The sequence below is a fragment of the Bidens hawaiensis genome, unplaced genomic scaffold (genome assembly GCF_021521415.1).
Source record: "Bidens hawaiensis isolate Kalapana, Puna unplaced genomic scaffold, B.hawaiensis_p1.1 tig00023049_1, whole genome shotgun sequence".
Classification (NCBI taxonomy): domain Eukaryota; kingdom Viridiplantae; phylum Streptophyta; class Magnoliopsida; order Asterales; family Asteraceae; genus Bidens; species Bidens hawaiensis.
In genome coordinates, this window is record NW_027493602.1 from 1 (window position 1) to 22,193 (window position 22,193).

Sequence of the window (22,193 nt, forward strand, 5' to 3'; positions counted from 1 at the left end):
TCGCCAAGATCCGTGATCATCTGCTGACTGCCAGAAGCCGACAAAAGAGTTACGCAGATCGCAGGCGAAAGCCTCTCGAATTTCAAGTTGGTGATCTTGTTTTCCTCAAAGTGTCGCCCTGGAAGGGTGTTGTCCGCTTTGGGAAGAAAGGTAAGCTTGCTCCTCGATATGTTGGACCATTTAAGATTCTCGCGCGTGTAGGAAAAGTTGCCTACAGACTTGACCTGCCGCCCGCGCTCAGTAATGTGCATCCAACGTTCCATGTATCCAATCTCAAGAAGTGTTTAGCCGACGAGAACCTTCACATTCCACTTGATGAAGTTCAAGTTGATGAATCCATGCATTCGTTGAGAAGCCTGTTGAGATTATGGATCGCGAGGTTAAGCAAACCAAGCGCAGTCGCATCCCTATCGTGAAAGTTCACTGGGAGTCCAAGCGCGGAGCCGAGTTTACATGGGAAAGGGAAGATCAAATGAAGATCAAGTACCCGCACCTGTTCTTCTGCGCAACCTATTTCGAGATAAATTTCGGGACGAAATTTCTTAAAGTAGGGGAGACTGTAACATCTGCCCCCGATCCGACCCGACCCAGGTACCCGTTTCTCTGATCCGATCTCTTTCTTTTATGATTTAATATTTATTTATACCTATATTTTACTTTTTAATAATAATAATATTTTCCCTCCCGCCTCTTTCTCTCTCTTTCTTTCCGCCGTCCCGTCCCTCTTCTTCTCTCTTTCCGCCTTCTTTTCCCTCTTGTCGCCGTCCCGCCTTAAGCCTTGAACCCCTGTCCTTTGTTCCTTCCCGCCTAAGGTTGTCTGCGCAGCTCCACGCGCCAGACTCCTTACAAGGAAGCCTGCGTGAAGACCACCTGTTACTGCGATACGCGAGACGAACTGTCCCCGCAGCGCGCTAAGGATTTTAGTTCTTCCCGCGGCGCGCTATGGATACCGTTCTTCCCGCGACGCGCTAAGGAATATAGTTCTCGCGACGCGCTTAGAATTGAATTCTTCCCGCGGCGCGCTTAGAAATGTAGTTCTTCCCGCGACGCGTTAAGGTTGGTTCTGTCTGCCTTCGCGCTCGCGCACTCTTGACCTTCTGTGTCTGCCTTCGCGCTCAAGCTTTCTCGCGCTATGTCTTGAGTCTTTTCTTCTGTTTAATCCAGCCGTTTACTTTTGTGTTGTCTTATCTTCTGAGCTTTTGACCTGACCTATCTTGTCTGAAAAGCCACTTTTGGCGCAGCATGCGCACCAACCCCATTGGTTGACAGAAAAAGTGACTGACATTATCATTTGAGATCTGCTTTTCCATGCTTGACCAGTACCATTATCTGACCCCCCCATGCCTGTTTACTGTTCCCTGTCAGCTTTTCCTTTGTCCCCTGCAGCTGCCATATCTTTTGATATCTTTTGCTTTTGGAATCTTTTACTTTTTGGAAATCTTTTCCCCTTTTCTAGGGATTGTGTTCCCTAGGGTTTCCCTATAAATAATAATGTTAATTTCCTAACACTACACACACAAAGCACTTAAACTCTCCTGTTCTCTCTTGCTCATTGCCGTTGTTCTTCCTCTGCCGTCTCCTCTCTCTTTGCCTTCGTCTTCTATTCTGTTCTGCCCTGCTTTTCCGGTAATATATATTATATATAATAATTTTACTTATTAATTATGCTAACTTATAATCAAGACTTAAAACAAATCATTAAAACAATAATCTTATTTATAGGTTAACTTGTGCTTGTTTAAAGTTGGTTCTTGCTTTATCTTACACCGCATCGTTTATCAAGTGAGTAATCTCGTACCTAATCCCTTTTTATTTTAATGTTTTGGGATGTTCATGTGTTCGTACAAACTTAGAGTCTTAATCTGTTTATGAACTTTAGTCGCGCAGTATCCCATGTGTTGAGGACGTAGACTTGGCTGTTTATTTGTATGTGTGGATCATTAACCGTCTTGTCGGTCTATTCCGCAGTTCTCATGGTACCATTAGATGAACACGGGAGAACTATCGTTTATGATTTTTCTCTTTTGTTTACACTTGCACAGTCTTTCTTGTTTGTGAGCTCAATCGTGAGCACTGGCAGTCTATGAGTTATGAATCTTAGAGTTGGTCCCGATCGGATTACACCCTTGTTGAAAACCAGACATACACATGTTGCGCGCAGATTTATTGTTATCTATGTATTGTATTAAACTTGATTTCTCACCAACACGCAAGTGTTTGACGTTTATTTTAACACATGTTCAGGTTTGCAGTAGCTGTTTTGGAGCTCGAGGACACGTAGGAAGTTTTCTTTATTTTGGACCTAGATTAAAATGTATCGAGACAAGTTATTGCTGTTCGAATATTATGATTTATAATATATTGATTTATGATGATTTATGTTATCTTATGTCTACTTTGCGCGTGCGCGAATGAATGTATTTATTAAATATTGACACCCAATAGTGTCACGAGTAATGAAACAATATGTGGCGCCCCGATGTATAATCCGCCTTTGGTCGGGGTGTTACATTCATGAGGTGCATTGTTATGGTTTTGCTTGCTTGGAATCTCAACTCGAGCTAGAGCATTAGCAGCTGGTATATGAGATTTAGTGACCCTGTTTATATCAGCAAATGCATCAGGTAACTGATTGGAAATTTCTTGTAGATGTATTATTTTTTTAACCTTTGTCTAACTTTGTTTTGATCTTGGGTCTAGGTTATGATGGCACACACCATGATATATCAATTTCTTGGCTTTTCATTTCTCCCCTTAATGCCGGGAATATTGTCTCGTTAAAATGACAATCAGCAAAACGTGTTGTAAATACATCACCTGTTAAAGGTTCAAAGGTATCTTTTGATGGAAGACGTTTCATATCCAACATATATTCCCAACCTTCTTTGGGGACCCATTTTGTGCGTTGTAGTGGTGCAATAGGAACATACATAGCACACACCAAAAATCCTAAGGTGAGAGATGTTTGGCTCATTTCCGGAAACAAGTTGTGTGGGAGAGAATTTATGATTCGCACTTGGTATCACACAAATTAATGACCCAACATGCATAATTGCATGACCCCAAATAGAAACAAGGAGTTTTGTCCTCATTATTAATGATCTAGCTATTAGCTGTAGGCGTTTGATCAACGACTCGGATAAGCCATTTTTGTGTGTGTACATGAGCAACAGTGTGTTCTACAACAATCCCCACAGACATGCAATAATCATCAAAAGCATGTGATGTGAATTCTCCGGCATTATCAAGCCTTACTCTTTTAATAGTATAATCGGGAAAATGTGCACCTAATTTGATAATTTGAGCAAAAACTTTTGCAAAAGCAACATTACGAGTCGATAATAAAGAGATATTAGACCATCTGCTGGATGCGTCTATTAAGACCATGAAGTATCTAAATGGTCCGCATGGTGGATGAATTGGTCTACATATGTCACTTTGAATTCTTTCAAGAAACATTGGTGTTTCTTTATCGACTTTTAATGGCGAATGCCTTGTAAATTAATTTGCCAAGAGAACAAGATGTACATTGAGACATTTTATCTATTTTGTGGATATTTTGATCTTTCAGTGGATGGCCCATGGTATTTTAATGCTCCTTTTCATCATTTTGGATCCTAGATGGCCTAATCTGTCATGCCATAAGTTTATGATACCAGAATCACAACAATTTTCTTTGACTGCCATATGTGCTTGAGGCACATTTATATATGTATAATGTATACCAGAATGGAGCATTGGCAGTTTTTCCAATATCTGATATTTGTTTATGATATGAAAATATTTTTCATTACTAACAGTCCTTGACTGAGTATCATATCCATTATGATATATGTTTTTAAATCTCAACAAATTTCTTGTTGATTTTGGAGAAAATATAGCATTTTCTATTTTGAGCTTTGTACCATTTGGTAATGCTAAAATTAGCTTTTCCCACTCATTCTATCAAGTTTGTAGGACCTGATATTGTATTGATGATCCCTTTTGTAGGCTTCGGTTTATGAAAATATTTTTTAGATCTAAGTATAGTATGCGTGGCTTCACTATCCGCTATACATATAATCTTCTTCATTTGTTTGATCTTGTGCTCCAGTGATTTTCATTTTAAATCTTAAAAATATTAAGAAAAATAATAAGTGTATAACTAGGACATTATGATATTTTAATAAGAACTTTATTTAATTGAAAAACAAACAGTACATGAAGGGAACTACAATTAAAGATAATGAGAAACACACTTAGTTATTGCATATATTTATTGTCGTCAAGCAACATTTGTTCAGAGTTCCACATCAAAGTCTGCAATGCTCAGCTCGCATTGATATCATCAAAGTTATCAACATGGTTCACTTCTTTCTCTTTTTCTTTGAGAGAGGCTTGGTATAGTTCACACAGATGTGGAGCTGTGCGACAAGCCTTTGACCAGTGGTTTGTACTTCCACATTTAAAACATGAAGTGCCATTGTTTTCAGACCTACCAACTTCATTCCATTTACTGTGTTGGTTGGAATTGTTATTTTGTGGGACATGGTAATTATTGGTTCTCTGGCTACGCCCACAGACCACGACCACGACCGTAAGAATTAGTGTTCCATTTAAATGAATGGTTACGACCATTAAAATGCTTTTTATCAAAATGACCATGGTCACGTCCACGACCTTGTTCCCAATTATGACCAGAATTTTTATGAGAATTTTTGTGAGCAACATTTGCCTTTTGGTATTGCTAATGAACCTGTGGGACGAGATTGATGATTTTTCATCAATAATTCATTATTTTTTTTTTGCTATAAGGAGTAATGCATTTAGATCAGAGTATCTTCTAAAACTCTGCAATCAATAATGTTTGCAAGTTTATATTTGATGCATGAAATGTTGAGAAAGTTTTCTCCAACATATCTCCCTCAGTAACAGTTTGCCCACAAAATCGGAACGTTGAGCATATTCTGAACAAAGCAGAGGTGTACTCATTTACTTTTTTGAAATCTTGGAACCTGAGATTGTTCCATTCATCTCTAGCAGTAGGAAGTAGAACTTCCCTTTGATAATCAAATCTGCTTTTTAAATCTTCCCCACAAAATGCATGGATCCTCACAATTTGAATACTCAAATTGTAACATCTCGTCAATGTGTTTGTGGAGGAAGACATCGGCTTTTGCCTTGTCTTGATCCTCGAAATTATTTCCCTCCTTTATCGTATTCAAAACACCCATATATTTGAGATGTCGTTTAACATGTGTCGTCCACAACATATAATTATCTCCGGTGATATTAAGAGCCGGAAATTCATGTTTTGCGATGTTTTCCATTTTGTTACTAAACACAAATAAGATAATATTATGATTACATATTTATAAAAATTGAAAGAAAATACAAAGGTAGAGCTATAAATAGATAAAGAAAAAAGAAAAGATTAAACTCTCTAGGTGGGAGATTACAAATTAAAAACAACAAGATTATCAACATTATGGTAGTTAACATTAAAACTGGATGAATCATCTTTTCAAATATTATCTTGAGTATTCCTGAGAAGAAAAATTTTTGTATTTGTGAAAGATTTGAGATTGATAATTGGTTATATATAGTTGAAAATTTATAATCGTTTTACAACGGTTATATTACCGTTTTATAATGGTAATATTACCGGTTGTATGTGTATTTGTGTGTGTATATATACTAGTTTTTATCCCCTCTATTAGGGGGTGTTTTATATTATTTGTTTTTAGTATTCATATATTTTTTGAATTTTAATTTTACTTATTGTATGTAAGTTAAGAATATAGTTATGGTTTGATGATAAAAGGTTTCACAAATATATGAGATATTATAACCCGGTTTAAAAACTATATGAGTTTGGTGAGACCAAAGACTCGTTTATTTTTTTTACCAAAAAATTGTTTCTTATTTATAATAATATATTTTAAAATAATCATATATTAATTTTTAATATATCCCTATTTTATAGGATTTTTACATCAAATATTTGGTGAGATTAAGTTTTAATTTAATGAGATATTATAACCCGTTTAAGGAATATATGGGTTTGGTAAGACTCATACCCGTGAATTTGGGTCAAATGTATAAGAAGCCTTCATTTTAAAATCAAGCAATCTGGTGGCTTTCATAAAAAGGGGAGCGACCACATAGTTTTTGTCCCCCGTATTACTGGGGTTGTTTTATATTATTTGTTTCTAATATTTATTTATTTTTTGAGTTTTTATTTTTTTTTACTGTATGAAAGTTAATAATATACTTATAGTTTGATGATAAATTGTTTCACAAATAAATGGGATGTTATAACCCGGTTTAAAAGCTATATGAGCTTGACGAGACCTAAGACTCGTTTATTTTTTTTTTACTATAAAGTTGGTTTTTTAATTATAAATAATACATATCTTTTTTTTTAAATAAATCAGATACTAATTTTTAGTATATCCCTACTTTATAAGATTTTTATATCAAATATTTGGTGAGATTAGTTTTTAATTTAATGAGATGTTATAACCCGATAAAGAAATATATGGGTTTGATGAGACCCATACCCGTGAATTCGGATCAAATGCATGAGAAGTCTCCATTTAAAAATCAAGCAAATCTGGTGATTCCAAGAAAAGGGGGAGTGACCACATCGCGACACGTAGGATTTTTGGGTCTTCGTTTATATATATTATATATATAATATTACTTATTTAAAGTAAGATAATAAATAAGATATTAAATAAAGTTTATTTCATAAAATATATAATTAGTATGCACAATAATAGGAATAGAATTGTTAGTGTAAATAAATCTAACTTCTAAATAAAATATTAGTGTGCATATATAAATAAAAGTTAGAATAGTTATCAAATTTTAATAACAATGTTTATACACATTATTGCTATTACTTAGTATATGTATATGCATATATATATTTCAAATGTACATAATCAAAGAAGTGTTTATGATGCTTATGTGGATACCTTTGTGCCTATTACCTTTCTTGATTAGGATATAAGCGTCTCGTGCTGATAACGTGTTATAATTCTACCTCTAACTATAATGAAGACAATGTTGTTATTCTTTAGCTTTATAGAACTAATTAAAGGAGGATAGAATGTAGATATGTAAATTTATGGATGATCATAACTCGTTACAATATATGGTATCTATAATACCAAAACAATTGTTTATAGATACAATTGGGAGATAAGGTTGCATAATTGGTTTGACAAAAATAAAAAGGTGACATACAAAATTGTCGATGGTTCACAACAGTTTCTCAATTTTCATCCTCCAAATATTTTTTTTAATATTTTTTATGGGTAGATGGTGTTAGAAAGGAAAAAAAATAGTAGATGTAAAAATAAGGAGTATTATTGGAATAAAATAGGGATAAACATGAGGAATGAGATGTAAGGTCTTTTTAGAATGTAAGAAACAAATTTAAGAAAAGTGTATTTTTAGTTATATAGGTTTTGTGACGTGGGATTGGATGTGAATGCTCTAATGCTATATCATTTTTCGCATTGGTTAATTCAAATGTGACTAGTTTAATAAACCATGTTAACCTGAATATGAATACAGCCCGTTTAGAAACAAAGTTAATCAAAACACAATTTGTTTAATAAAGTGTTGATCTCTTAACCTGTTTAAGTTTAAACTAGTAATCTTACTCATGTGTTGTGACAGTGTTTTAAAATTGATAATTATTTCACAACACATCATTATATATGTTTTTGATAGGATATATTATAATTTTGATGTAGTTGTAAATCACGTTTCGATTTTAAGAAAATAATAATGTTATAAGAATTCATAAACGACAACACTTGTCAAGCTTTGAATGTGAGATGAATTGATATGTAGAAACATGAAAACAAAAAATACTATTTATCACAAAACATAATAGACCAATTCTTCCTTAGATTCATTAATCACTTAAAATATAATACTAAATTCAAGAACTCCTCGTTTTCATATTAAAGTCTTTGAATATTTTATATCAACCATTTAAGCTAGTGATCACTGACGATTGAAAACTTATTAAACGATCTAAACTATGATAATGATTCTATAATATATATAAACGAAAACATAAAAATCTTACGTGTCGCGATGTGGTCGTTCCCTCTTTTTTTGGAGTCACTAGATTTGTTTGATTTTTAAATGGAGACTTCTCATGCATTTGACCCGAATTCACGGGTATGAGTCTTATCAAACCCAGATATTTCTTAAACGGGTTATAACATCTCATTAAATTAAAAACTAATCTTACCAAATATTTAATACAAAAATCCTATAAAGTAAGAATATACAAAAAATCAATATCTAATTTATTTAAAAATATATATATATTATTTATAATTAAAAAAACAATTTTAGAGTAAAAAAAATAAACGAGTCTTGGATATCATCAAACTCATATAGCTTTTAAGCCGGGTTATAACATCTCATTTATTTGTGAAACAATTTAATATCAAACCATAAGTATATTATTAACTTTCATATAATAAAAAAAATAAAAATTCAAATATATATAAATATTAAAAACAAATAATATAAAATAACCCACGTTATACAGAAAATAAAAACTAGTATTTCATATATACTTTATAATTGTTTAGTACATTATTAGTCATTTATATAGTTTTATATGCCTCTGACTTATTCCGGATTTTCTTAGATTTAATTGCCGACTCCACAATTGGATTATGAATGGCATAATTTGAGATATTGACATATATAGAAAATGGTTTCTATATAGAATCTATATAGTTTTATAAATTAGATGTGGCTTAATAGTAGAGTTTTCATTTTATTAGTGAGAGATAAGAGGTTTAAAATTCATTATAACCAATTTATATGAGAGATATGATGGATGATCTTGGCTTGCCAGGGTTCGAGTCCTGATCTCACCCGGTTTTACCGGCTCCTTGCTGTCGTGCCGTTTGGCCGGCGTGGGGGTCAGGTTTTATCCGGGGAATCCCTCAATAGGTGGACCGCTATAGGCTCCGTCTAGAGGTGCACAAACCGGTTTTTTTAAAAAAACCGGTTCGGTTATTAACCGGACCGGTTTTTTTGGCCCGGAAAAAAACCGGTTCGGTTAATAACCGGACCGGTTAATAACCGGTTTTTTGCTGTCAAAACCCTAACCGGTCTAACCGGTTAGGACCGGTTTAGAAACCGGTTAGAACCGGTTAATAAACCGGTTTTTTTTATTAACCGGTTTTTTTTTTTTTTTTTTAAATTTCGCGGTTTCAAATACGAATATTTGTTTTTTATATTTTGTACTTAATGAAGATCATTATTTTTTCACAGTATAAACAAACCGGTAACTACAAGGCAAAACGGTAACTACAAGGCAAAACGGACTGACCGAAGCCATTCTTTGCTTTCGTTGTTAGGGTTCTTTGCTTGGAAGATGAGTATGAGTGTGTGTTGGTGAATGTGTTTTCAACAAACCAAAAATTAAAAACACATAACTTTCATTTATAGTTTTTACATTAAAAATACAAACATTAAATCGTTATCGCATATTCGTAACTCAAAAATACATACATTAAATCATTAACACTGAAGAAATCTCTGCCAAGAACTGTTGTTCATGATTTAACTCAAAAATACAAACATTAAATCGTGAACTAGCAGATGCTCCTGTTGTTCCCAATCGCAGTTTGTTCATGATTTGCCTCCATGTTTGCTGTTTCTTTAACTAAATTAGAAAAATCCAAATCAACAAGTAAATAAGAGCACATATTAGGAAAAAGAATGCTTAGACACGATTACATGAACAACTTGCTGTTTCTTACTCATGATTTGCCTCCATGTTTGCTGTTTCTTTAACTAATTTTCTTCGCTACCCGATCCCGAGCTATTTCTTAGGTAATCGTCATACGCGGCTTCTTCATTGGTCATTGGTTGAGTGTGTCCTTCATTGACCTCGTCTTCATACAAGCCCGCTTCATACTCCATTTCCCCCTCGAGTGAGCATTGATGTTGTGCCCTATCTAAAGAGTCCAAGTAATCCTTGTAGCAAATCGACATCTCTATAGCTGGTGCAGTGAGTCGAGTCCTCCTAATCGATATAACCCTGCCAGAAACAGAAAAAGCAGACTCCGAAGCTACCGTGGAAGCTTGGACCGTTAGTAAATCTTTGGCCATGGCGGCGAGGATCGGAAACTCATCCTCCTTACCTCTCCACCAAGCCAGCAAATCAAGACTTCTAAATTCATCCGGAGTCATGTGTTTCACAAAGTTGGTACCACCATACCTTCCAAGTTCACTGCTTGGGGTGTTTACCTTTTGACGTTTACTGGCGTCTTCCCAAATCATGTAGTACATCCCCATTTCAAGGTCGGTTTGGGATTGGGATTGGGCAACAGCTCTAAACGAGTCATGAATTTGGGAAGACGACCCGTATTTTGTAAGGTAGACATCATACATGTTTGACAAGGTGGTGTTGAAAGCATTCTTTAAATTTCGGCTATAATAGGGGTTTTGATCGTCGTTTAACCCTAGCTCATCACAAATTTTTTCTATTAAAGCTTCAACACCACCAACATTGATGCAAGGGTTTAACGCAGCAGCACATGTCAAAACAGCGGGTAGTTCTTGAAAATATTTTCTAAATTTTTCTTTCATTTTTACACCCATATCAAAATAAGGTGCACCCCTACAATGAAGTTCACTCAACTTTGTGCACATGACAGCAATTTTTGGTAAAGCAATGGGGCTTGTTGGATAGTAAACCCCGGATAAACTAGTTGTGCAAGATTTAAAAATTTGAAGGACCTCCGTAACGATCTCAATCAATAACCAGTTTCTAGGATCGTACGGTGCACATTTACCCCTACTTGACAAAATTTGATGAAACGCAATTAATGATTCTTTTTGTTGGATGGCTTTCTCAAACATATTACAAGTCGAGTTCCATCTTGTTGGACAATCCCAATTTGGCCCCAACCATTGACAATTAGCTTCTACACAAAATTTTTTGTATCTTGAAAATGTTTTATTGTTGCTAAAAACATCTCGTAACATTCTTTTAAAATTGTTTCTTTGCGTTTCGATCACGTTTAACCCATCTTGCACGGCCAAGTTGATAATACGTGCAATGCATCGGCTATGAAAAAACGCTCCAACACAAATAGGTTTATACTTTAATTTTAAATGGCCAACCGCGGCCGTATTGTTGGACGCGTTATCAAACGAAATTGAAAAGATTTTATGTTCAATCTTGTATTGTCGAATGACTTTATCCAAGATTTGAAAAATATTTCTACCCGTGTGCGGGTAATCAAACAATTGAAACGCAATGGTTCGTTTCATCATTTGCCACGACTCGGGGTCAACCCAATGAGCCGTCACACAAATGTATGAGTCGGGCGAACCATGAGGTACCGACCACACATCCGTTGTTAAGTTTACACCAGTTTGTAAGTTTGAAAAGTATGAAATTAGTTCGGATTTAGCGTTTTTCCATGCTTTAAGACAATCTCTTCTAAGGGTCGAACGACTTACGTGTTGGTAGCGTGGTTGAACATAGTTTTGCATCATCTCCGTGAATTGAGGGTTGTCGAAGTGGTTGAAAGGAAGTGTTTGTTGAATCACAAAGTTTGAAAACTGTTGACGTACCGCTTCAACGTCGTACGTAAACACCGCTCCTTGATTCGTCATCTCCGGCTGCGAACTACTTCCCGATTCGTCCTTCAAGGCCTTGCAAAAGGGCCTTTGTACATGCGCTTTTAAAGTGGAGTTTGCATCTTTGCCATAAAACTTCAAGCAATGTTTGCATCGAGCTTTTTGGCTACCGTTAGACATTTCGCATAGGTCGAAATGTTGCCAAACATCATGGTTTCGTTTCGTGGGGATGACCCGAACGACCGTTTCTCCCGTGTTCGAGGCACCCATGTTGACGGATGAAGCAGCACTTTGGGAGGCCATGATAATCGACTACGAAATAAGAGTGGTATACTCGAGTATGAAATAAACGACTACGAAATAAGAGCTTATGGAGTGGTAATGTGGTATAATTGAGCGTGAGATAACAAAATAATCGCGTATGAAATAAACGTTTAGAGCGTTTGGAGTTGTATAATCGAGTGTGATCTAACCAATACCCAACCTAAACTATATATAGATGTTTGTGGGGGTAAAATGGTAAAAAAAAAAAAAAAACGGTCCAAAAACAAAAAAAACGGGCATATAGCCGTTATAAACCGGTTTTTTTATAAACCGGTTAACCGGTTTTTCCATAACCGGTTAATAAAAAAAACCGGTTTTTCCATTAACCGGTTCGTTAACCGGTTTTGGATCTAGAACTTGTAACCGAAAGACGAACCGGTGGTTTCTAAACCGGTCAAACCGGTTTTTAAAAAACCGGTTTTCGTAAAAACCGGTTTCCGGTTTAAACCGGTAAACCGGTTCCCCAACCGGTTTTTTTTTGCCATCTCTAGCTCCGTCCGCCCGGACTCGTGGCCGGCTTGGGCTACCTTTAGCCAATGGGGGCCGCGTACAGAGTTCCCGGCGTTACTTATTTGGTCGTTAAAAAAAACAGAAAAGAATCTATATCGTATGTTTAACATGAAAATCGAATGCTCAACCTCACGGAAGGGGTATCTTCCTATGCTACTACCAGGCTATAACTCCTTCGGTGAAGATAAGATAAAAACAATTTATGTTTATTATTTTTCGGAAAATGAATTATTTAATTGACCTATTTATAGGAAATAGGTTGATTTTTTTTATTAAATAACAATAATAATAAACGCTAACGATATTCTCGTTAGATGTTAGATGTTAGTAATGAGAAATATCCTAGTATTGTACCGTTTACAAAATAGATATAAAATATAAAATATTTATATTTCATTATTGATTGAACCGACATCTTTAGCGGATACTTTAATGCACCTTCGTGTATTATCATCGTGTATACTTTAATGCATCTTCATGTATTATCATCGTCTTATGTCTTCTTCAAGTTTGGACTTCAAATAAGCTCCTTGACAACAACAATAAGCAAATAAATGTTGACGATTGTGGCTAAGACCTCGTGCTAAACACGGGTCCCTTAAACGTATTTCAGGTCTCTACTAAAAAAGTCTTTCTGTCTCCCAGGGTACAAAAGGTGAAGCAGTATGTACTTTTAGGAAAGACACTCACGCTTGAGGTTTTACAATGGTATTCTTTTGTTTAAGTGAAAAGATGAAGATGCTGGTAGAATTAGAGTAGAGAGTACTCCTCTCAATTTAGATTTCAAACATATGAAAAGTGTTCACCTTATCTCGAAGACTTTCTTCTACATTATTCAAACGAGACACAAAAAAACACTTATTAAAAGCTATAAATAGATGAAGATTCTACTCTAATTAGCGACTTAATTATAGGCATAAAACCAGTGGCAATAACAAAAATTAAGAGACAACTTAAAATGTAGTCTTCGTTTCATCACATGAAGAGTCTCATTTAATAACTTCATCAAAAATCCATTCATCACACTTCCAGCACCATTGTGTTTATACATATAGGGTTATAAGTTATCATGAGTTGGTGCTTAACAATCAGAAGTGGACGTTAGAGAAGATATTAAACTGCACTCTTATAATTGATCCAAATGGAAGAATTATCCACTGGCCGGTTTTGAAGTTAACATTGGCAGCTATAGGATCCCCTTTTGTTTTTATGTTGAAGTCATTGTGATCTTTTTTGTTCTGTTTTGTGTTCTCACATCTCCTGCTCGCTGTGTTTTTATTTAATGCATTTTGTTCTGCCGTCCAAAAATAAAGGTTATCATGAGTCAATCCAAGTATTTATGTTAATTCTCGTTTTTTAGTTCGTTGGCATTTTAATTACACAGAGACACATAAAATAATTTACTTACGGACTTAAGATTACTGAGGACTTATCCCATCAAAATATTTGTAATAGAAATTAAAGCTCAAATATTAGGGACCTATGATTTATAAAATCATGATTTAGTATTATATAATAATCAGAATTTATATCAATAAATAACGAACTTGAACAAATAATAAATGTCCGGATACCCATTTGGAGGTGTTTTGGATGGTTAGTAAAATAGAAAATCAATATCGAAGCCGCATAAAAACTAATTGAACATATATGGACTTGAAGTTATAAAAATGTATATGTAGTCCAAAAAGGCAAATTTGTTGCGGTATCTTCTTGCGTGCTATGACAAATGTGATAAAATTTAGCCTAAAAATATTAGAATCAAAATACTATTTCCTTGTAAGTTTTATGTCTAATTATCTTCAAAAAATGATTGTATTGATATTTAAAAAAAAAACTATATATTGTAATCCTTGTAGGTTGTTAAGTAGTCTAGTTTTTCTATCACGTGCTTCTTTCTGTTTTCTTTTTTTTTTAACCGGCTAAACATTTACACTCTACATGAATTGAAAATTTAACTTTCTAGCTAATCAATATATCTATAAACATATTAACATTTTATTATAAAAATAATGAAACAAACATAAAAACTATATAAAAATTTCCTATTTTTATATAAATAAACTATTTGGATGTCGGGTCTCGGGTTCTTCAAATCCGCTGACGAACAATTAAAACGGTTTTCAAGGATTATATGATATAATATATATTTATAATATATAAATGATGTATGACATGTCCCATTGATGGGTTTATTCCAACCACTTTGGCACATAAAATTCACCAAAAGAAACAAAAACAAATGTACAAATACTATTATAAATACCCATAAAATGAGCCAGAGATACCGATGAAGAGAGAGAATGGGAGATAGAGAGTGTGTAGAGGAGAAGACTCCATTGAAACCACACTTTGTGCTCATTCATGGCATAAGTGGAGGTGGCTGGTGTTGGTACAAGCTCAAAAGCATGATGTACAACTCTGGTTATATGGTGACATGCATAGACCTCAAAGGGGCTGGCATAGATCCTTCTGATCCTAACACCATCCTCTCTTTTGATGAATACAACAAACCTCTCCTTGATTTCATGTCTTCCTTGCCTCATAATCAAAAGTTACAATTCTTCATGCTTTAGGTACACACCATATTAAGCATGAAAAAACCATATGTAGTTTCTAACATAACTACAAACATATACAACTTCTGCTAAAACAACACTGGTTATCGCAGGTGATATTGGTAGGTCATAGTGCCAGGGGACTAAGCGTAACTCAAGCAACTCACAAGTTTCCAGATAAGATCAGTCTCGCAGTATATGTTGCAGCGACGATGCTTAAAAATGGATTCGTAACCGAACAAGACATTAAAGATGTAAGTTTAAACATCTTTAAATTTTGTTTTAAACTATGATTTTGATTTCAATACCTTGGTGTATGATTTTCTGACATTATTACTTCGCTAGATTATTATTATTATTATTATTATTATTTAAAGTATACATGCATTTAATTGAACCATAATTCTCTTTTATTAATAAAATTTTAAATAGATAACTTGTAATTGTTGTTATATAAGATTACTAATCTGATACAAATATTGACTTTGTAAACGGAAACTTATATTTTAAATAATATAAATATAGATAATTGGAATTAAATAAATAATATAAAGACAAGTGTTAAAAAAGAAAGAGTGTGTGTGGTACTTTGAATACTATGCATGTTTATGGGGCCAAGTGTTGCATATTGAAAAGCTTGTCATTTTGCCTTGGGCTTGGGAGTTGGGACTTTTGTACAAACCTCGACAATATCGATAGTGCGTTAATTATATATAGCAAAATTATCAAGATGTGTTGTAAACATTTAAGAGTGGTTTTAAGAATACTTAGCTGAGTAAGCTGGTAAAAGAAATATATAAATATATTTTAGACTAAAAATCTAAAATCATTAAAGTTATCGTCTTTTATTTGGGGTAAAGGCCGGCATCATGAAGACATTTTTCGTGAAAGCTTATACTCTTATTAGAGCCCAATAATAGTAATAATAAACTATTTAGTTTGCGAGTTGGGTTAAAATATATAGTTTTTTGAAAATAAGAGGTTGTAGGAAATGTATCAAATGAACTCAAACTAGTGGCATTGGAACCGTCTTGTGTAACTCTACGATATTAGATTTTATGTTTTTGCTTTTTGATTTCTAGCTTATGGATTTTATAATTTTGTTAAGATCATTGTGTCTTTTTATTTATCATGGTGATTTTTTGTTTATTTTCGTCATTGTGTCATTTTTCCTCGACATTATGCTATAATCATCAACATTGTGTTATATTTTTAAATCCATTGTATTTTTGTAGCACTACTAGATTTATGAGACTATGTTGGATAATGTAAATCATTTAGTAAAGTTTCCGTAACCTACCTTTTTTTTACAATTCTTTTGTAGTTGGAAAAAAGTTCAACGAATTTTATCAACATGCATTGCTTCAGCGACAATTACAATTTACACTATTACTGAATCTATATATACAACATTATATAAAGAAAAAACAAGTCCATTCAATTGATAATTTTATTATATATTTGAGAGTATTCACAAATAATAATATTATCAGTGAGTAAAATGTATATTTATACTAGATATATGGGCGCACGCGTGTGCACACTTGTGTGTGTATATGTGTTATTGTGATACACACATATAAATTCATCTCCGACAATAGCTATCTTATGAAATGATTTCTTATATATAAGTTTTGAATTATTAGTTTTGAGTAATCTGAAATACATGATACATATACATATGTGTATTGCGTTTATTAGTTTATAAAACATTATTATAAAGTGCAAAGAATGAAAAGTTAATCCAAGAAATAGAATATTAATTTCTAAAGCCAATTTTCAATAATATTGAAGCAACACATGCTTTTTAGAAAGTCAAAATAGAAAAGTCAATCACAAGTGGGGCTGACAAACTAATGTAGCGGATCTAACATATTAAAATTTACTTATATATAAAGTGGTTATTAAACATATGCATTAATAAAATATTTGCTCTTATTTCAACTATGTAACATAGGGAGTGCCTGGCAAACTAATGTAGCGGAACATATTAGAATTTACTTATATACAAAGTGATTATTAAACATATGCATTAATAAAATATTTTTATCTTATTTCAACTATGTAACGCAGGGAGTGCCTGATCTATCTGAATATGGTGATGCTTATGACTTGGAATTTGAATTAGGACTTAATCATCCTCCTACATCCGCAATTGTTAAAAAGGAGCTACAACATAAACTCCTATACCATATGGCTCCTCTAGAGGTATTCAAGCTACATACTTTTAGAATTCTTCTCAAAGAGATAAGCATCGGAGTGTGACTGACTCTTTAATGTCCGTGATTATGTATTTTGTAGGACTACACCTTAGCTTCAATGCTTTTATGACCAGGGCCTGTTAGTGCATTACTAAGTGCTCGATTCCCGGAAGGTAATGAACGTATTGAAAAGGTGCCAACAGTATACATTAAGACAATGTATGATAAAGTGATAAAACCAAAGCAACAAGAAAACATGATCACGAAATGGCCGCCTTCACATGTTTATGTTTTGGAGAGTGATCATAGCCCCAACTTCTCTAGCCCTTTTGCGTTGTTTGGGTTATTCGTAAAGGTTGCAACTTCTATTGCTTGCACATAGATGCTTGTTATTTAGTTAAGACTTGATTTTTGTGTGATTAAATACAATCAATAAAGATAGCCATGAACATTTTTGTATTATTCTATTTTGATGCATTTTATTTAGTAAAATAATGATAAACTCCCATTTAATAAAGATAGCCGTGAATATTTTTGTATTATTCTACATTACATCATTTATTTTGAGCTATATTCATGATGGTTTACACCTTGTGTAAATCCACCCATTGACTAAGCCCATATTGCATAGTGCTTATAAAGACAAGGGTTTGAAGTAAAATATCTTACTTTTCTCTCCTAAGTTACTTTTAATATCCACTTATTGTTGAATATAGATTGATTTAATTCAACAATTGTCTCCTCCAAATTCTGAAGATGAGACTACAAAAGTTGAACACTTACAGACTAAGTTAGTGATTAATCTTTGGCTCTTCAACCTCGCTAACTTTGGAAAGCATACAGGTCACCGTCTTGGCCTCCCCTTTTGTCTATAGGGATGGATATCACAAGTTTGAGATCTTGATTGCTTACGGGGCTTGATGTTTATCGGAATACTACATCAAAATCATTCACTAAGATGATTGCAAATTATGCACTAGTCCTTTAACATAAAGCCGCCTTGGAGAATCCGTTTGCATATAAGGCTGTTTGTTACACCCTAGCGCCTCCCTCGTTAATAAGCCACATCAGCATGTTATACCACCTTTCGTGAAAATCGGCGCTAGCGAAGCATTAGGTGGGTGAGAGCTAATCTGTTAACGGCAAATTTAAATGTTATCTTTTTATTGAAAATCCAAATCCGGAAGAAGGAAATTAATTTAAGAATTCTAAAACTTATATATCTATACATAAACACAGGGGGAGGTTAAGGTACAATAATCAGTTATCGTACATTAGGTACGCGAGCTTTTTGTATGTCAATGTTAATTTCACGCGGTGGCAGTTTCGTAAATAACCCAAACAGTAGTTTGCGATCAAATTCATCGATTTAAAATCGATTCCGATCCAAATTCTGAACTCCTTAATCTATCTCATCCAATTTCTAAACTCTAATCACAACTTACAGTATGAAATCTCAAAAGTCAAAAAACAAAATTGAAATAGAGCGTCATTGAACATTAAAAATATTCAAATTGATCAAAAATTGATGATTTAATCAATAGAATTGATGTGTAAGAGGCTTTAGAATCATCAATCGATTATGAAAATACAGATTAACACGCTTAATTGAGCTATGATTAGGGTTCATGTTTAAACGTTCTGCTCAAAGTTTAAACATTCTGACCAAAATGAACACCAAAATGATGATTTAATCAATCGAATTGATGTGTAGAAGTATTTAGATTCATCAATCGATTATGGAATTGCAGAAATAATACACTCAATCGAGCTCTGATTAGGGTTCAAAATAATATGTTTAAACGTTCTGAAACAAAACTGAAGACATATAAACATTCTGATACGTTAAATGAAGTTCTGGGTGTTAAAAAAATGAACATCTTTAAACGTTCTAATACTTTTAATGAAGTTCTAGGTGTTCAAAAAAATAAAAAATAAAAAATAAACATCTTTAAACGTTCTAAGAAGTTCTGGGTGTTCAAAAAAGTTTTGAAGTTCTAAACAGAACTTCTAAACTAACAAAAAAAAAAAAATAAAAAATTAAACACCTGAAGTTCAGAACTTCTAAACAGAACTTCTAAAACTAACAAAAAAAATTAAACACCTGTAACATGAAATTGAACACTGAAATCACTTCATATAATCTCGTAATCATCAAACAATTATCAATCGACCGTCAATTTGATCATCGATTAGATCATATGAACAAAATATGGAACATCTGCAACTGGGTTTCAGCAAATAGCGTATTTCAATTCAAAATCAATTGAAGTGTGTGTGATGGTTGAATCGATGCAACGGTTAATTAGGATGGAAACGATTTGAAATAATTTACAAATTTTCCACCACGTGTTTTTTGAAATATAGGGTTGATGGTGTCGCGTACGTAATGTACGATAAACAATTTTCGTATTTGATCCTTTATTTATAAACACATATATGATATGTATTTAAACACTGCACAACACACTCTTTACGTATTTCTATCATTTTCTTCTCTTAAGTTTTATATAAAACAGACTCGTACTCGGACTCTTCGTTGTCCGATTATTTGTACAACATCTCTTCATCCGATTCATAAATGGAAGAGAAGTGATATTTGAAGCGGTTCGAGTAGCGGCCCAAGTTTTAGTCCGTGAATGCGAACGCACAAAACCACGTACAAGAGGACCTCTGCTCAAACGGGATCGTGAGGGTGCTCATGAGCTTTTGGTGAAAGATTATTTTTGTGAGAACCCGTGTTATGATTTGGAAAAATTTCAACGTCGTTTTCGGATGAGTCGCTATTCTTAAGAATTGTCGGCGATTTAGAACATGAGTTTGTATATTTCTAATAAAGAGAGGATGCTAGACGTAAACTAGGATTTTCTACTTTGCAAAAATGAACAGCCGCGATTCGTCAATTGACATATGGGACAACGAGCGACGCAACAAACAGTATTTAAAGATGTCTGAAAAAGTTGCACGAGAAAGTCTTCTATGTTTATGTGAAGGTATTATTATTATTATTATTATTATTATTATCATTGGTTTTTATTATTATTGTTGTTATTAGTATATTATTATCAATATTGTTATTTTTTATTATTAATAGGTGTCATTGATCTTTACGGTTTCCGATATTTGAGGAATCCGACATTCGGTGACATACAAATAATATATGAGGTCCATCAACAAGTACATGGTTTTCCCGGGATGCTTGGTAGCTTTGATTGCACATATTGGGAATGGGCTGCCTGCCCAACAGCTTGGCGAGGTCAGCATCATCGGGGTGATCATAATGGTCCAACACTTATACTAGAAGCCGTTGCATCATTTGATCTTTGGATTTGGCATGATTTCTTTGGCATGGCCGATGCAAACAACGATATTGCTGTTATACAATCGTCTCCCGTGTTTGACGAGATCATAGACGGAGTTGCACCCAGGTCATTGTTCTATGCAAATGATGTCGAGTATGAATACGGGTATTATCATGGTATTTATCTAGAGTGGGCCACGTTGATGGGTAGTTTTACATGCCCCGACGATGATAAACGTAATTTTTTCAAGAAAAAGCATGAGTCATCAAGAAAGGATATCGAACGGGCATTTGGGGTATTAAAGAAGCGATGGAGTATGATTGCCCAACCGGCACGTATACAAGAAAAGAAAAAAATTAAGTGACATTATGTATACATGCATTATCTTACATAATATAATATTGGAGGATTCAGGGAGAGCTATTTGTCAAGACAATTACACTGATGTTCAACCGCCGACCGTACTACTAAACAACGACGAAAAACTTACTATATTATTGAGATTGCGAAACATGCAAAAACATTTAAATCTAAAATCAGATTTGGTAGAACATGTGTGGATGAGTCACGATGATGACGGTGAAGACGAGTAGAATAGTTGTAAATCTTTTAGTAACTTTTATAATTGTTATGTTTTATTTTTTGAAGTTCTTTTTTTATTCATTTTCATTATTGTAGTGTTATATTATAATTTTTTAATGTTCTATTTTTTTTATTAATTTGCGTTATTGTATGTTATATCTTATTTTTTAATGTTCTATTTTCTATTAATTTGATTATTGTAGTTTTTTTTGATAAAAAAACAATGATTAGAAAATAATTGTCTGCTAGTTAAACCATAACATGCCAGTTAAAAAGTTAGCTAGTTAAATTTCACTATCTATGTGGCAGTGACATGGAACTGATGTGACGTTTTAACTAGCAAAATTTGTTAAACCATAACAAATAGCCAAAGAGAACACCACATCCATTGGTTGATTATATAGCTTTGACTCCAAACTGAACTTCAATCCAACCTCTTTTCATAGAAGTCATCCTGCAAGGGTGTAACATCTCTAAACTTTTATATATTTAGATGAGCTCTTAAATCTTTGTCAACCGAGTACTGTTGGATGTAACTTTGTATTCATTATTGTGTTTATTATATTTACTAGTTTAGATACCCATGTCCTATACATGTTGGACAACTTAAATTCTGTAAGTGATAACCTTTGATAAATAAAGTTGAGTAATCCGTTATATAAGTACTAAATTAAATTACAACTACTATTCACAAACTTAAAAATAAATCATACATCTCTAAATACTTCTTTCGATACAACATTAGACTATACACTAAAAAGCTTTCGATCAGCCAAAGAATATGCGGTAAAAGAGAATCAATAAGGTTAATTTTGATCGGAAAATATGAATAGAAGAAGCAGATTATTGTCACAGGGTAAAGAAGGCGGGTCGGGTTCAGTTAAAGATCCATGTGTTTTTAACAATGAATCCGTTGAGAAGTTTTAGGAGCTAAAGTGTTTCATATATATGTAAATGTTTCATATATATATATATAAATGATTTAATTTATAATAGACAAGTTAAATAATGCAAATGTTCAGCTTATAAAATATTTTATAACAAATCTAACGTTTTTTAAAACTAAAATACGTTTTGTAAAAGCAATTAGAGAA

The 22,193-nt window shown here is 33.5% G+C and overlaps 1 protein-coding gene and 1 pseudogene across 2 annotated transcripts; both read left to right on the forward strand.

Annotated features, from left to right (window-relative positions):
* Positions 1–14,491: 14,491 nt before the first annotated feature.
* LOC143566759 (methylesterase 17-like) lies at positions 14,492–17,710 on the forward strand (annotated as a pseudogene). The gene is made up of 4 exons (XR_013141284.1): positions 14,492–15,032; positions 15,128–15,268; positions 17,088–17,222; positions 17,316–17,710. The product of XR_013141284.1 is annotated as a methylesterase 17-like (transcript).
* Positions 17,711–20,096: 2,386 nt separating this feature from the next.
* Positions 20,097–21,110, forward strand: LOC143566765 (uncharacterized). Its single transcript, XM_077053373.1, has 3 exons — positions 20,097–20,208; positions 20,310–20,812; positions 20,925–21,110. Exons 1-3 carry the CDS (start codon positions 20,097–20,099, stop codon positions 21,108–21,110), a joined length of 801 nt encoding a protein of 266 aa, XP_076909488.1.
* The last annotated feature ends 1,083 nt before the right edge of the window (positions 21,111–22,193 follow it).

What these genes read in the sequence shown, in the direction of transcription:
- LOC143566765 (XM_077053373.1), top strand. Translation starts at nt 20,097, where the DNA reads ATGAACAGCCGCGATTCGTCAATTGACATATGGGACAACGAGCGACGC. An exon ending in TCTTCTATGTTTATGTGAAG is followed by an intron (nt 20,209 to 20,309) that starts GTATTATTATTA and finishes TATTATTAATAG; the next exon opens with GTGTCATTGATCTTTACGGT. An exon ending in ATATCGAACGGGCATTTGGG is followed by an intron (nt 20,813 to 20,924) that starts GTATTAAAGAAG and finishes ATAATATTGGAG; the next exon opens with GATTCAGGGAGAGCTATTTG.